Source organism: Aphidius gifuensis, linkage group LG6, assembly GCF_014905175.1.
Source record: "Aphidius gifuensis isolate YNYX2018 linkage group LG6, ASM1490517v1, whole genome shotgun sequence".
In the NCBI taxonomy this organism is placed as follows: Eukaryota; Metazoa; Arthropoda; class Insecta; order Hymenoptera; family Braconidae; genus Aphidius; species Aphidius gifuensis.
Window position 1 is genome coordinate 16,744,694 of NC_057793.1, and position 16,023 is coordinate 16,760,716.

Below are 16,023 nucleotides of genomic sequence, written 5' to 3' on the forward strand. Positions count from 1 at the left end.
TCTTTGATTTCTTGTTTTATATTATTGTAATTATTATTATTATGATTTGATGCCTCAACTAATTTTTGAAGTGGTGTTACAATAGGCTTGAATACATTGCTTGAAATATTATCTGATGTTTCTTGTCCTAATTTCAAAATTTTATGTTTTGCCTAATAGCATGACTGGCTCTAGCAATTTGACTCAATAATTCTTTCTTTTTTATTTATTTTTATGTTGATGTTCGTGACATCTATGACAATACTATTGTTAACACAATGTCCACTTTGTTATATCAGTATAAAATCAATCAAAACCTTTTCTATATCGACCATCATTTAATTCACTATCTTTATCAATAACAATAAATCCATGTTTATCATCTTTCCAACATGTATAACATAAATTTTTAAATTCTGTATACGTCATATCTGTATTTACATGATCAAAATATATTCTTTTAAATTGAGATCATCTTGCTTAAAAAGAACTAAAAATTCGCATTATCTCGAATCAGATGTTTAGGTATTCGAGCATAAATTTGACAGAGATAAAACAATCTACGTCTTGATGTCGACCCATACAAAAAAAAGCTCTGATATTATCTTGTTTTTCACATGAAACATCATCAAAAATCATAACGGAGTTTGGTTTTGTCTAGAGGTTGAAGCACTTGTTCATGTTCATTGAAAGGAAAATAACCGATTCCTTTTACAGATTGTAATAATTTTTCTAGCAATTTATATTTTGGTTGATTCAAAGACTTGGAGTAAACATAAACATTTTCGAATCTTAAACCATTTTCATCCGTGATCATTGCAAATAATACGTTCGTTTTTCCTATACCACTAGGACCACAAAATATTCCTCGCATCAGTTACATTAAAACTATGATTGCGCACAGACGTCGAAAAAAAAGAGGAAAAGGTATTGTAAATAAAATCATCAATAAACTTCCTTTTTGAGTTACATATCCCAAAATACAATATTGTGGGCCTGGTACTAAATTAGCAAAAAGATTAGAACGAGGTGATCGAGGAATAAATCCGCTGGACGAATCGTGTAAAGAACACGATATATAATACGAAAAAAATACAGATAATTTAGTCGCTAGACATCAGGCTGACAGAGAACTTGCTGAAAAAACGGCAACGTGTTCTAGCTAACGACTCTTCGATTGCTAAAAAGCAGCAGCTTGGGAATAACAAACGCTATGAAAGCAAAAGTAAAATGGGTATGACATTGAAAGAAAAAAACTAGAAAACTAAAAAGAAAAAGGACCTTCGATATCATTAACAAAAATTATCAATTTAACGAAAAAACTTACTCAGTCTGGAGGTCCTATCAAATCAATTATAAAAGGAGCACGTGATGCTGTAAAAATCTGGTGGTAAAAAAATATTCGGTTGCCTCGTGAACCATTACCAGCAAAAATTGGAGGTTTTTTACCGTTTTTAATGCCTATTTTTGCTGGTCTTAGTGGGTGATTATATAATTACAATACCTACTGACAGTTATGAAATTGAAAATATTGAAGACTATATAAAGAAAGAATTACCAGAAAATTCTCTGAGTATCAAAGCTAATACAAATGAATTATGTTGTGAAATATTATGTGATCCCTGACGGAATTGTCCCGTGTAAAACAGACTTGTTCAAGGCTTGTTTTGTCCAAAAATACATGGCTTATTCAAGCCTTGTAGACGTGGCTTGAACGATACTTGTATACAAGGTTTGAACAAGTCTTGTACAAGGCTGTGTTAACAGACTGAATCGCTGAGATCGATTACAATACTCGTTCAAGCCTTGTACGAGCGTGGTTACAAGGCTTGTACAATGTATGTACAACGATGGTTTTTGATTTGGTTTATCGCTCCCTTGTATTCTGCTTGTACGAGCAATGTACAAGCCATGTATACAATACTTGTACAAGACTCACACAAGACTTGTTGAAAGTTACAAGCATTGTACGACTCATATTTACTATCATTTAAGCGTTAATATTTTTATATTAATAAACAGAGCCGGGAAGTTCGTCTGTTATTTCAGCTTGCCGTAAATACCATAACAACATGGTGAAATATAGTTTAAGAAAAAGACGATCTGAACCTCGTACATGGTAAAAATGGCCTCAAAAAATGGCCTTATTTTTTTTGGCCTCTTAAAAAGGGCCCTTTAAAATGGCCTTATATTTTTGGCCGAAAAATGGTTATTTTGGCCTCTTAAAAATGGCCTCAAAAATTGGCCAAAAGAGGCCGAAATTGAGAGGCCATTTTTAAAAATACATTTTAAGAAGCCGAAAAAGAAGACCATTTTAAGAGGCCAAAAATATAAGGCCATTTAGGGTATGTAAGGTTCAGATCGTCTTTTTATATACAACAACGAAACTAGTGTTAAATAGAAAAGATGTAGCTATAAAAGGAATAAATATTGACCTTGAATATTTTATTTTTTAATAAATAAAATACATGGAATTTATTTTTAAAAATAAAAATCTCCAAATAAAAGCAGTAGCTAAAGAAATCAATGCTTGGCTTACCAAATTTACATTTTTTTTTAATAAATATTAAAAAAGCTTAGCTACTGCTTTTCCTTGGTATTTTTATTTGGAAAAATTGATTGCATTAATTTTATTTGTTAAATAACTTAAACAACTAACGAGTAATTTCTCAGTCAGTGATCTCATACACTGAGAGAAGGTTTCTGTTATAGAATAAATAAAAAATGTCCAAGGAAAAGCAGTAGCTAAGGGAAAGATGTAGCTAAGGAATTAATGTGACTGAGGAATTAATGTTGCCAAAAAATTATGTTTCAAGAAAATAATTCCTTAGTGTTCCTTAGTCACATTGATTCCTTAGCTACATCTTTTCCTTAGCTACTGCTTTTCCTTGGACATTTTTTATTTATTTTATAAATAAAATACATGTAAATTTATTTTTTAAAAATACAAATGTCCAAGGAAAAGCAGTAGCTAAGGAAAAGATGTAGCTAAGGAATTAATGTGACTAAGGAATTATTTCCTTGAAACATAATTTTTTGGCAACATTAATTCCTTAGTCACATTAATTCCTTAGCTACTGCTTTTCCTTGGACATTTGTATTTTTAAAAAATAAATTTACATGTATTTTATTTATAAAATAAATAAAAAATGTCCAAGGAAAAGCAGTAGCTAAGGAAAAGATGTAGCTAAGGAATTAATGTGACTAAGGAATTAATGTTGCCAAAAAATTGTGTTTCAAGGAAATAATTCCTTAGTCACATTAATTCCTTAGCTACATCTTTCCCTTAGCTACTGCTTTTTCTTGGACATTTGTATTTTGAAAAAATAAATTTACACGTATTTTATTTATAGAATAAATAAAAAATGTTCAACGAAAAGCAGTAGCTAAGGGAAAGATGTAGCTAAGAAATTATCGTGACTAAGGAATTATTTCTTTGAAACATAATTTTTTGGCAACATTAATTGCCAAAAATCTATGTTTCAAGGAAATAATTCCTTAGCCACATTAATTCCTTAGCTACTGCTTTTCCTTGGACATTTGTATTTTTAAAAAATAAATTTACATGTATTTTATTTATAAAATAAATAAAAAATGTCCAAGGAAAAGCAGTAGCTAAGGAAAAGATGTAGCTAAGGAATTAATGTGACTAAGGAATTAATGTTGCCAAAAAATTATGTTTCAAGGAAATAATTCCTTAGTGTTCCTTAGTCACATTAATTCTTTAGCTACATCCTTCCCTTAGCTACTGCTTTTCCTTGCACATTTTTTATTTATTCTATAATCAAAATACATGTAAATTTATTTTTTCAAAATACAAATGTCCAAGGAAAAGCAGTAGCTAAGGGAAAGATGTAGCTAAGGAATTAATGTGACTAAGGAATTATTTCTTTGAAACATAATTTTTTGGCAACATTAATTCCTTAGTCATATTAATTCCTTAGCTTCATCTTTTCCTTAGCTACTGCTTTTCCTTGGACATTTTTCATTTGTTTTATAAATAAAATACATGTAAATTTATTTTTTTAAAATACAAATGTCCAAGGAAAAGCAGTAGCTAAGGAATTAATGTGACTAAGGAATTAAAAAAATAAAATACCCAAGGTCAACATTTATTCCTTATAGCTACATCTTTTTCTATTTAACACTAAAAAATCAAAGCAATTTTCTTTTTATTTATTAATATAAAAATATTAACGCTTAAATGATAGTAAATATCGTAAAAAGCTTTTTAAACCGTCTTTTATAAGTAAACGCAATATTGTAAGTAAGTTGAGAACCGTTGGAAGCCGCTTTCATTCCGGTATTGTACGAGTATTGTACAAGCATTGCTTACAACTCTTGTGCGAGAGTTGTACAATGCTTGTAACTTTCAACAAGTCTTGTGTGAGTCTTGTATAAGTATTGTATACATGGCTTGTACATTGCTCGTACAAGCAGAATACACGGGAGCGATAAACCAAATCAAAAACCATCGTTGTACATACATTGTACAAGCCTTGTAACCACGCTCGTACAAGGCTTGAACGAGTATTGTAATCGATCTCAGCGATTCAGTCTGTTAACACAGCCTTGTACAAGACTTGTTCAAACATACAAGTATAAACTTCTACCAGGCTTGAATGTATTTTTTGGACAAAACAAGCCTTGTAACGTTCCGTCAGGGTATAATTTTATAAATTTCCAAGAAAATAATACTATAGGTCGATTGCTCGGATTTTCATCACAAATATTAACGCCAAACGTTGTGCATAAATCAGATTTGACTGTTACCATCATAGAAGTCAATGCTTTGCGTATTGAATGTAATATAACGACAGGTGCTTACATGAATGATCGACCAGTTCACACGATTCATGAATTTTTTCCTTGTGTTCCAAAAGGATATAAGATTATAGAAGTGCCATCGCAAGTCATTTATCTTCCAATCACCGTACAAGCAATACACAATATTCAATTAAAAATTGTTGATCAAGACGGAAATTTAGTGAATTTTCGAGAAGAAACTATAACAATACGTTTGCATGTAAAGCGTCTATAATAATGGGAATCATTTTCACTAGAAAAGTTTATGGACAGAGTTATAAAAATCAATTGACATGCCAAAAGTCAAGCAGTCTTCAAAGACCTCTGAAAGTGACACGTCAGAACATTCAGTTTCTGAAAAATCTCCGTTTAAAACTAAAAAAGACAAAGTAGTTGAACAATTTTGTTGTTTTCTTTGCTTTCAACCATGGAAGAAATCGTAAATATTCAAAAACCTATAATATTTGATGAATCAGTCACTCATTATGAGCTTCATACTCATTTGCCATATGGCGCTTCAAAATTTAATAATAGTGATGAAATAAGAATTGGAGTTCAACATCAAGACTTGTGTTTATTACCAAGTAAAAGTTCACTCCATATTACGGGAAAATTTACAAAAAGTAATGCAACCGCTGTTGCTGCTACAACTTCTCTTGTTAAAATGTCAATTGCTCATATGTTTGAAGAAATTCGTTATGAAATAAATGGCATTGAAGTCGATCGTAGTAAAAATGTTGGTCCTACAACTTTAATGAAAGGATATGTATCATTTAACCCTAATCAAAAAGCATTTTTTTGAAAATGCAGGTTGGATAGACGATGAAAAAATATTTGATAATGAAGGAAATTTTAATATATCAATTCCATTGAGTATATTATTAGGTTTTGCTGAAGATTATCGTAAAATAATTATTAATGCAAAGCATGAACTTATTATTGTGAGATCAAATACAAATACAAATGCATATAAACAGACAACTGTTGCTGACGCTGCTGCCGAAAACGTAAAAATTAGTTTGGAAAAGATTGAGTGGATAGTGCCGTATATACGAGTGTCAGACAAACAAAAAATTCAATTGCTTAATTTTATTGCAAAAGATCCATCTATAGCAATGAGTTTTTGTACTTGGGGACTGTATGATTATCCTTTGCTACCAGCAACAACAAAGCATATTTGGAGTGTTAAAATATCAACACAACTTGAAAAACCACGATACGTCATCGTTGGTTTTCAAACAGCACGAAAAAATGTTGCATATAAAGATGCCAGTCTTTTTGATCAGTGTAAGATGAGAGATATTAAACTTTTCTTGAATTCTCAATCATATCCATATGGTAATTTTAATATTAACATAACACAAAACCAATATGCTTTATTATATGACATGTTTGCTCAATTTCAAGTTTCGTATTATGGAAAAGAGTCAGAACCATTATTAACAAAAAAAGAATACATAGATCAGGCTTCTCTTATTGTAATTGATTGTTCAAAACAAAACGAATTTTTAAAATCTGGACCCGTTGATATACGACTTGAATTCGAATCATTCGAACAGTTTCCCGCTGAAACATCGGCTTATTGTTTAATATTACATGATCGCATTGTTGAGTACAATCCAACCAGTGGCTCCGTCAGAAAATTAGTTTAAATTTAATCCCAAACTCAAAATTTTTCATTCAATGTTTAACTTTTATGGAGTAAACATCGAAATGTTTAAAAAAAATAAATCTACTGACAAATATTCTGATAAAACTCCCTTGATCAAAGAAACAAAAGCTGAAAAAGAAGAAAGAAAACAACAACAATACAACGAACCGAAATCCAAAGATTCTAAATTTTTTTCTGCTTGGTCAAGAAAAGAAAAATAATTAAAAAAACATTTTGCTTCAAAATAATGGATAAAAATACAAGTGGTAATAGCTCCTCGCGTTCAAGTGGAATGCAATACGAATCAAAAGTTGAAAAAGAATCGATGAAAAATTATTTTGAAATATCTAAATCATTGCGAGGTTCTGAGGACCATATTATTATGGTTATGTAAAGCAAGGAAAATATGGCTCAGTAGGAGATCATCGACCGAAATATTAACTACAATTTTTAATTAAAAAATAATAAACAAATGGATAATAAAAATAAAATAAAACCAAAAGAAAACATTCAAAAATCAAAAATCAAATATTTCAAACTCGAATGTCCAGAAGATATTGAGAAAACTAATCAAAAAATTCTGCAATCAATATTATTCAAAAGATGCATGTATCGTTTACTACCACTACCGTACACGTGATGTATACATGGGCGTATGCCTATCGATCAGCAAGACGTGAAGAATGGGAAACAATGGCTCGAGATCATGAAAGATTTCAAATGCGGATAAAAAAATTAAGTGTAATTATAGATCCAATATTAATAAAAAAACATAATGAATTTTGTAAAACTAAAAAAAAATAAAGAAACATTTTTTTAAAATACAACATTGGTTTATAGATATTTATTTTACTTTTATATAATACATTTTTAAAAATTATTCTTCGCTGTCTGTTTCATCTTAGTCACATATTGTTCTAAATTTTGTCGTATCACGAAGTAGCCATAAAAAACAAAGTAATATTCAAAAATTATGAATTTACTGTAGTTTATTTCAAAAATAAAAAAAAATTGTTAGTCACATATTTTTCTAAATTTTGTCGTTTCACGAAGTAGCCATAAAAAACAAAGTAATATTTGAAAATTATAAATTTATTGTAGTTTATTTAAATAATAAAAATAGTTGTTGGTCACATATTGTTTTAAATTTTGTAGTTTCACAAAGTAGCCATAAAAAACAAAGTAATATTTAAAAATTATAAAAGTGTTGTATTTTTTTAAAAAAAGGCCGTACCCTCAGGCAAAATGGTTACGTATACTTCAGAGGGATGTTCTATGCGGGGACGGTCGCTCTATAGTCTAGGGCGCTATGCCGGGGGGGGGGGGGTCCTCTAGCTAGTCTAGGAGTATCACTGAACGGACTCAAAAAAGATCTACTATGTTTTTATGTTGCCCTGATACTTGACTCTGATTTATTTTTTCATTTATCAATAATAATTGTTATAATATTATTTTATAGCTTTTTTATTTAGTTAACATGACATAATGGGTTACTTCATAAATATATATTTAAAAAATTATAGCTTTGTATATTTATTGGTGACATTTTTATTTTTTTAAATAAACAAAACAGTTTAGATTTATGACCTGAGAAAAAAAAATTGGATTTATCAAAAAAATTTATTTCTAAGAAAGAAATAAAATTTTAGAAACAATTATAGCTGAAAATTTCTTACTCTTTACCCTTCTACTCCTACAACACATATACGTAAAACTTGATATTATTGTGTTGCCCCACTTATATTTAAATTTTTCGTTAATGACGCATGCTTTTATTTCATATTTTTTTCTAAGAAAAAGCCATAAATTTTTTATGTATTTATATAAACAAAAAACCGTTAATAACGTTTATATAAACAATCTCTTTCATCATCATACATGAGTCAACGACATCCGGTCCCCGTCTCCCGTCTCCCCTCTCCCGACTCCCGTCCCCCCATTTTTAATCTCTATACTCTCAACCCTCATCCCCCAATCTCAACTACACACACACATCCCTCAATCCTCAACATCTTATCTACACCCCCAACTACCCTCTAAAAACTACCCTTTATTTTTTTTTTTTATTTTATTTTTTTTTTTTTTACGAATTTTAATTAAGGGATGATTAATTAAGGGATGATATAGAACCGGCCCTGTTTCCCTACTTAGGTTGTACTAGACATTAGTAAAGTCTGGGATATTACATAGAGAATTTTATCACTTTTGTCATTGTTTCTGTTTCTAGCTATTTGTCGGTATTACAGGGCGAAATTGCAGAGCGAAAAAAAATTTTTTCTTAAAGGAATGCACCCCAGGCAAGTTCTGTTTTAAATGGGCATTTTAAAAATTTTACCCGATTTTGACGAAAAAATTACTTTAAGGGTATTTCGACCTCCCGATTTAAATAAAAATATTTAAAAAATTCTATGCCCCCGGGAAAGCGTTAAAAAAATTAATTGAAATTAAAATAATCAATTTCGCGATTCCTGTTAGAATTAGAAAAAAAAGTTTTAAGTAAAAGTTGTAGAGAATAATTTTTTTAGGGGGGGGGGGTAGGTCTTATAAGTTTTCTTTGTTTAATCTTTAATTTTAACTTTTAACTTTAATTAATTTTTAAAGTTTTATATTTTTTATTAACGCGTTACCCCCCATGAACTCCCACTCAAAACTCTTCTGCGCGACCGCGATAGATATATAAAAAAGAGAGATAGTTTTATTTCGACCCGATGCTACCCGACGCTACTCGACTGTACCCGACTCGACGCACACACACACACACACACCTGCTGTTGTATTTACACGCACAGTTAAGAAAAGATTTATTTTTGAATATCTAAATCAGCTGCCAGAAGCATCTGTTTCTAGAGCAAAAAAGCTGTGTGATTTTTAAATACTATTTTCGACTTGTTTATCTTTTTGTGATGGTTATCGCACAACCGTTCTGTAAGTTTAAGTAATAAAAATATAAAGTAAATAATATTTAGAGCCCAAGACATTATTATCAACGAATTTTTGATGATATAATTGATTTATCGCATGTAAAATTTGATGACAATGGAAGATCGTTGCTGTCAGTGAGTGACAAAACATCATCATTAAATGTCGAAGATCTTCAAGCTTGGTTGCGAAAAGATTTATCAGTAAGTTCACTTGATGATTTGTCAAATGATACAACAAAAACAATTGATACAAGAACTTTTACAAGACTGAAAAAATGGAAGAATGAATTCGGAATCAATACTGAAATAACATCACCAACAAATAATAATGTTTTGAAAGTAAATTATCAACAAGAATCATCAATAGAAATAAATAATGAACATGATAATAAAAATCAAAAAGACGCGCAAAAGAATATATACCAGCAATGTTGACACCATCAGTGTCAGGCACGTTATTAACATCATTGTCATCATTATATGTATGGTCAAGAAAGTCTGGATGCATGTTTAAATATGTGTTACCATATCTCGAAGGAACCAAATCAGGACATTTTCCTCCCACTCCAAAACTTCACCCCCTACACCCATAAATTTATGTTTCAAGTAGAAAATTATAACAATTCATTTATTTTGATTATATGTATGTTAATATAATTAATATAATTAATTGTATCTATATATATATAAATGCAAAAAAAAAAACTCATTGAATTTGATAGAAAAAGAAATTAACAAAAACAACATGTGACTTTGTGCAATCTGGTGATAATAAGCAATGGCTTGCTCCATTGCGTGAGCTTCAACAGCTCCCTATGCTAAATTACTTCGTCAACGTATATAAAAATAATATATCATTATTAAAACTTTACAAAAAGATGTGATATCATAACAAAAAAAAAACCTAGTTTTTTTTTGCAAAAAGAAGCGTCAAGTATTCGAAACCGTTTAGTATTTTGGTTTTTTAATACAAAAAGATGTGGTACCAAAAAAAGTCAAGAATTTAATATATTTTTAATGCATATAATTGAGTCTTAACTGTTGACAAAATTTTAAACTTGACACCACCTGAGTAGAGTATAGGGAGAGATAGCGGGCAGCGTGCTGTTAAATGGTATACGATCCACGAAAAAACCGGTTTTGGGAGTCGTTTTTTTACCTGCCCCCTTTCCCTCTGTGCCGCTTGCTCGCGTTCCCCCCTCGAGCACCTACAAACTCCGCGGGGCCCATACGCGACTACCCTGATAAAGTACCCTCAAAAAAACTACCCTTAAAAAACTACCCCTATTATTTTATTTATTATTATTATTATTATTATTTATTATTATTATTATTATTATTTATTATTATTATTATTATAATAATCATTTTTTTATTACATATATATTTTTTTATTATTTATTTATTGTTATTATTATTTATATATGTACGTATGTATATATATGAATAATAATATTATTTTTTTTTTTTTAAATATTATTTTGTGATGTGTGCGCGCGCATAGGTGCAAGCAGACTACAAGCAAAAGTGTCAGCAGAAGTGTGAATGGAAAATGTGTGTGAGCCAAACAAGTGTTAGTGTAGGGCGGGTCTTGTTTTGGTAGTGTAAAATGTTTATAGCGCTGCAGCGGCAGCAAAAGCCCCAGCAAAAGTTTGAATGGAGAATGCGTGTGAGTCAAATAAGTGTTAGTGTAGGGCGGCCATGTTTTGTAGTGCCTTAGCACTACACTTATGTCTATAGCGCTCACTCTCTTGAATTAAAAATGCGTACTTGGTTATTTAACAATAACAATTGTTATAATTAAAAAAAAAATTATTTCAAGTGTTTTTATAATAGATAATAATATTCTCTAGCAGGTGGATTGGACGACTAGCACTTTTTTTCAAATAATTAAATAGTTATAATGATATTTTTAACGTAGCGCTCTCGAATCTGAAATATGTACTCGGTTATTTAACAATAACAATTGTTATAATTAAAAAAAAAATTATTTCGAGTGTTTTTATTATAAATAATAATATTCTCTAGCAGGTGGATTGGACGACTAGCACTTTTTTTCAAATAAATAAAAAGTTATATTAATATTTCAAGCGTAGGGTCTAGCGTTCGAGTCAGCCCAGGTGTAATTTTTTTTTTTTATTTTATTTTTAATTTTTTTTTTATATTATTAAATTTATTATTTCATTATTCAATTTTTAACCAAAATTTCAAGTATGACTCATTTGTATGCAGCTGGGAAATATAGGTTAAATAATTAAGACATAGGTTATTGACATTTATTTTTATTTGAACATGTGTTTTCTTTTAATATTCATTTCCGTTCGACATACTTTTCTTACAATATTTAACCAGTTTCGTCAACACTACAATTTTTATTTGAAGACATTTTATTTAGAAAATATTTTTTTATTCGTCTAGCATGTACAAGTGCACACTCATGATATGGTAAATTATTATGAATTATACATTTAGATTTAGATGTTTCTGTTGCTACAAATATAGTCCATTCATTCATATTTTCAGCGTTTATAATATCTCGACCAAGAAGATTCTGTAAATACATTACAGACTCGTCTCCACATGTAATAATTAATTTACTTTGTTTTGCAATTGAACGTAAAATATCAAGTACTCTTCCTATGTCGCTCTCTCCATCAAACCAATGTAGTCCATGTATTTCTTTTAGTCGTCGTTGATTTTCAACTTTGACAGTCATAGGTAGTTCTGAATATTCACAGGGCGGAGTGAGGATCCAATGATTTACAACGTTACCAATTACACTAGCAACAGCAATTTCTTTTGGTATATAAGTATAGTCTTTATTAATATATCCATTCGTCGTAATAATCCAATCGTACATGATGTAGTATTACTAATTACCAACGGTTTGTAAAAGCTCTTTCGATGTCAATGTATAAACGATCAAAATTATATAATATTACTTCAAATAAAAATAATTTATATGACAAAAGTTTACTTGTTTTTAATGTACTTTCAATATCGTCAGAAATTTTGTAGAAATTTTTTAATAACATTTGTTTTAAAAAATCAGATGTTGGAAAATCAAGATTATCTTTTCCTATAGTCTTATGCATATACAATATTGTTGCATGATTGTAAATGTCGACAGGAATATTTTCCAGACTCTCTATGCAGCAATCAACCCACGGTAATTTATTCACAATTTCATTCATCGACACTTCATGTAGTGCTATTTTTCCAGAGCCCTGATCAAATACAACAGACCTCGTTTTGTATGAATAACTAAAAAATATTTTAATGTCTTCACACTCAATTGGAGAATATTTTTTTTTCAAGTCGTCTGTTTTTTCACTAGCTGAGTACCAAGATAATATAAATTCTAGTTTATCCAAAAAATTTTTCCACTTATATACTGCAAACGAAATTCCTTTTCTTGAAGTATTGTCACAGATTTGAATATTAATTCGATAATCTTCTCCAAATCCAACACGTAGGTTTTTCGTTTTAGACTTATTAAGCGCAACTGAATGTGACAGAAGAAGATTACTAGTTGACTCCATGGTTAACTTTTAATTTTAGCTATCATTACATCGACTTTTATACAATTAGATATTGAATAGTGGGGAAATTAATAAGTAGAGGGATAAGATATTGAGGTGGGGACGGGCTTCACATCTATATGACACTTTTCTTTTTTAAAGAAAGATAAAATTTTTTTTATAATAATTACAATTGGTGGAAATGAAATTATGGAGGTTAATATTGTAGCCATAATAATTTCACCAAGAATAATTTTAAATATAATATTTTTTGAAAGATTTTTTTCATTTATTTTTTCTTTTTGATCTAATATCTCTTTTCTTATTTCTTTAAGAGATATATCATAAATCAATACGGCTGGGTTTGCTGATGAATAGTTTGTTTCTCCTATAGTAAAATCAACAATTTCAGGCAATAGTTTTGTAACATTTAATGTCGCTGTAGTTTTAAATTCATATATGGTATCAATATTTACTACCTGTTGACCGAAAATTGTTCCGTAATTTATGCGTGCGTGGCAACCTGCTTGGATCCGTAGTATACCAACACCACGAATAACAATAGTTTTTTTTTTCTTGTCTCCGCACAGTATATGTATTTCTTGTTCTCCTGGTAAACTATATAACCATCCTCTTTCATTACTTAATTTTTTCCAGTACGGCGTAAAATGACGAGAAATTTTAATGTCACAATTAAGTAAAGGCGATTCATTAATTTTTGTAATTAGAGAAATTTCACAACCAGCTTGATGTGAGCTCTCATACATCGGATATGATAATGATTCACATATATGTATATTTACACTTGCTTGACAAAAAGGTAAATCAATTTTATTTTTTACAAGTGTATATTGCGATTGATCTGATGACAAAATCAAATAATTAGCTCTTGGTTTTATCCACGCTGATCCTATTGTATTATTCCCTAATTGCTGAGCAATAGGATACGATCTTAATTTATGTATATGATAAATTTTTTCTTCAGTCAATGGAATTCTCATTAAAACAAATAATCTACCATTGTCATAACCTATATCGATTTGTGATATTTTACTCAGATGACCAGCTATGGCATCTCTTATATTCATAGGTAAATTAAATTCACCACTATGTTTTGCAAAAAACTCAAGTGAGCCTTCTAATTTTTCTGCTGATAATATTTCAGGATGAAGTATATTTAGCTTTGATAAATTAATGGAATCAATTACAATTTTTAAAAAATGATTATATCCATCTACAACATTGCCAAAGTCATCTAAATAGAGAATTGTTTGATAATACAGTTCCCAATATACTTGTTTTTCTTTTTCAATATGATAACCAAACCATTTATTAAAATTTTCTAATCTTATGTAAAACCACCCAAGTGTTGAATTACCTATAGTTGAATATTCTATTAAAATTTTTTTAAATCGTTCTACTTCAGCTGGTAATATATGCGTAAGATTCTCAAGATCTGATACAAAATTTTTTTTTTCCTTCAACATGTTATCAATTTTATTATTGTATAATCTAGATTCCTCATCACTCAAAGATGTAAAAAAAGACTTGCCTATAAAAGTATTTTTATCATTAAATACATCACGCTTTTGTCTTATATCTTTCTCTATTTCAGGTTGCGTAGAAATTGCTTTCAATTGACGTACATATTCTTCTGTAACATTTAGTTTTAATTGTACCGTATGTTGCCTTTGTATTACTGCGTCACACAGGGACTGCGTATAATGCATCACATGTGTACATTTGTCTTTTAATATTTTTACAGCCTTGATTACGTCATCATTTAAATATGGTTGTTGTTTTATATACCAATCTAATTCAATGAATGTAATTAGCTTCCAGTTATTTATTGAAAATTTAAAATCGTATAAATAATCGTAAAATAATCCTGCACCTGTTTGTATTTGTTTGACTGTATAGTCATTTTTACTTGCAGCCGAAACACTTAACACAGAAAAAATTATAAATAGATACATTGTACCCTTTTAATAAACTAACATGAAATATGATTTATCAGCTCTATTTATACTATTTTTATCGTGTAATGTCCTGCGGTAAGCGCCGAACTTTTTTTATTTTAGATAAATTGTATTTTATAAAATTATATATTCAGGGTCCAATTGGATACCCCTAGCTCCATCTTATGAATTATAAGGGTAACATTTAAGGGAGCAAACGCATCCCCGAGCATCCCCGAATATTTCCGACCTACCCTATGGTCAGCTTGTGCCATTGACCTAGGATATCGATCAGTTCACTGGGATCTCTGATCCTGTGACTACCAGCTCTAACTGCTTTAACTGCTTTAATAAGTGTTTTACAAAGTTTTAGAATAATTTTAAGAGTCACCAGCCGAAAACTGTAAGTTACATTTATCCAATATTTCATTGATTCATTTTGCTTTAATATTTTTAATTATCTTTGCGTAATATTTGGTTACGCAAATTATTAATTTAAACTAATTAAAATCATACTGGATATAACTGGTAATAAATTCAGACCGCATGGTCTAAGTTGTCTTGTTCTTTTAAATTAAATTCAAGTGCATACTTTTTGTGTTAAATTATTTAATCAAATAAATATTGAATAAAGTAAATTATAGTTGGCCGATTTAAGCAAGAATTTGCTTGTTAAAAATACTTAATTATTTTAAATATAACAATCAACGACCTCGTGGTCATGAATTTGGTCTTAACTACGACCTGTAAAGTATAGTAAAGCGTTTTATGTAATTATTAAATCAAACAAATGTAAAAGTGAACTTCGTTATAATTTTTATTGTAAATTCAGTGTTACACAAGTGCGTCGATTATTTCAAGGTCCACACCGGTCCAAATTTAAATATGTCATACTCAACATCAATACTATTGGTAAACTTGTGGTATTTTCATAATAAATTTACCATTTTATTTAACATTATATGTTTTGTGTTTGACTCAAGTTCTTATAAATTATTTGTGTTTAATTTGTGTACTTTTCTCGCGTATTTTTCAGGTTCCTTTTTACCTCTCCCTACATTACGTAATTATTATCCCCTACCTTTCTAATGTTCCTTCACTGGGCAGGATAAACAGGGTTAATTAAAATACATGTCTAGTTGGATTATTTTACAGGGCAATATTGATTGTCTAATAAATGATCCGGC

General features: G+C 29.7%; 1 protein-coding gene across 1 annotated transcript; it reads left to right on the forward strand.

Annotated features, from left to right (window-relative positions):
- The first annotated feature begins 5,212 nt into the window (after positions 1 to 5,212).
- On the forward strand, positions 5,213 to 6,437 carry LOC122859901. Its single transcript, XM_044163584.1, has 2 exons — positions 5,213 to 5,525; positions 5,596 to 6,437. Exons 1-2 carry the CDS (start codon positions 5,213 to 5,215, stop codon positions 6,435 to 6,437), a joined length of 1,155 nt encoding a protein of 384 aa, XP_044019519.1.
- The last annotated feature ends 9,586 nt before the right edge of the window (positions 6,438 to 16,023 follow it).

Coding starts and splice junctions, on each gene's coding strand:
- LOC122859901 (XM_044163584.1), top strand. CDS start 5,213: ATGGAAGAAATCGTAAATATTCAAAAACCTATAATATTTGATGAATCA. Junction 5,526..5,595: donor CGATCGTAGTAAAAATGTTG/GTCCTACAACTT, acceptor TTGAAAATGCAG/GTTGGATAGACGATGAAAAA.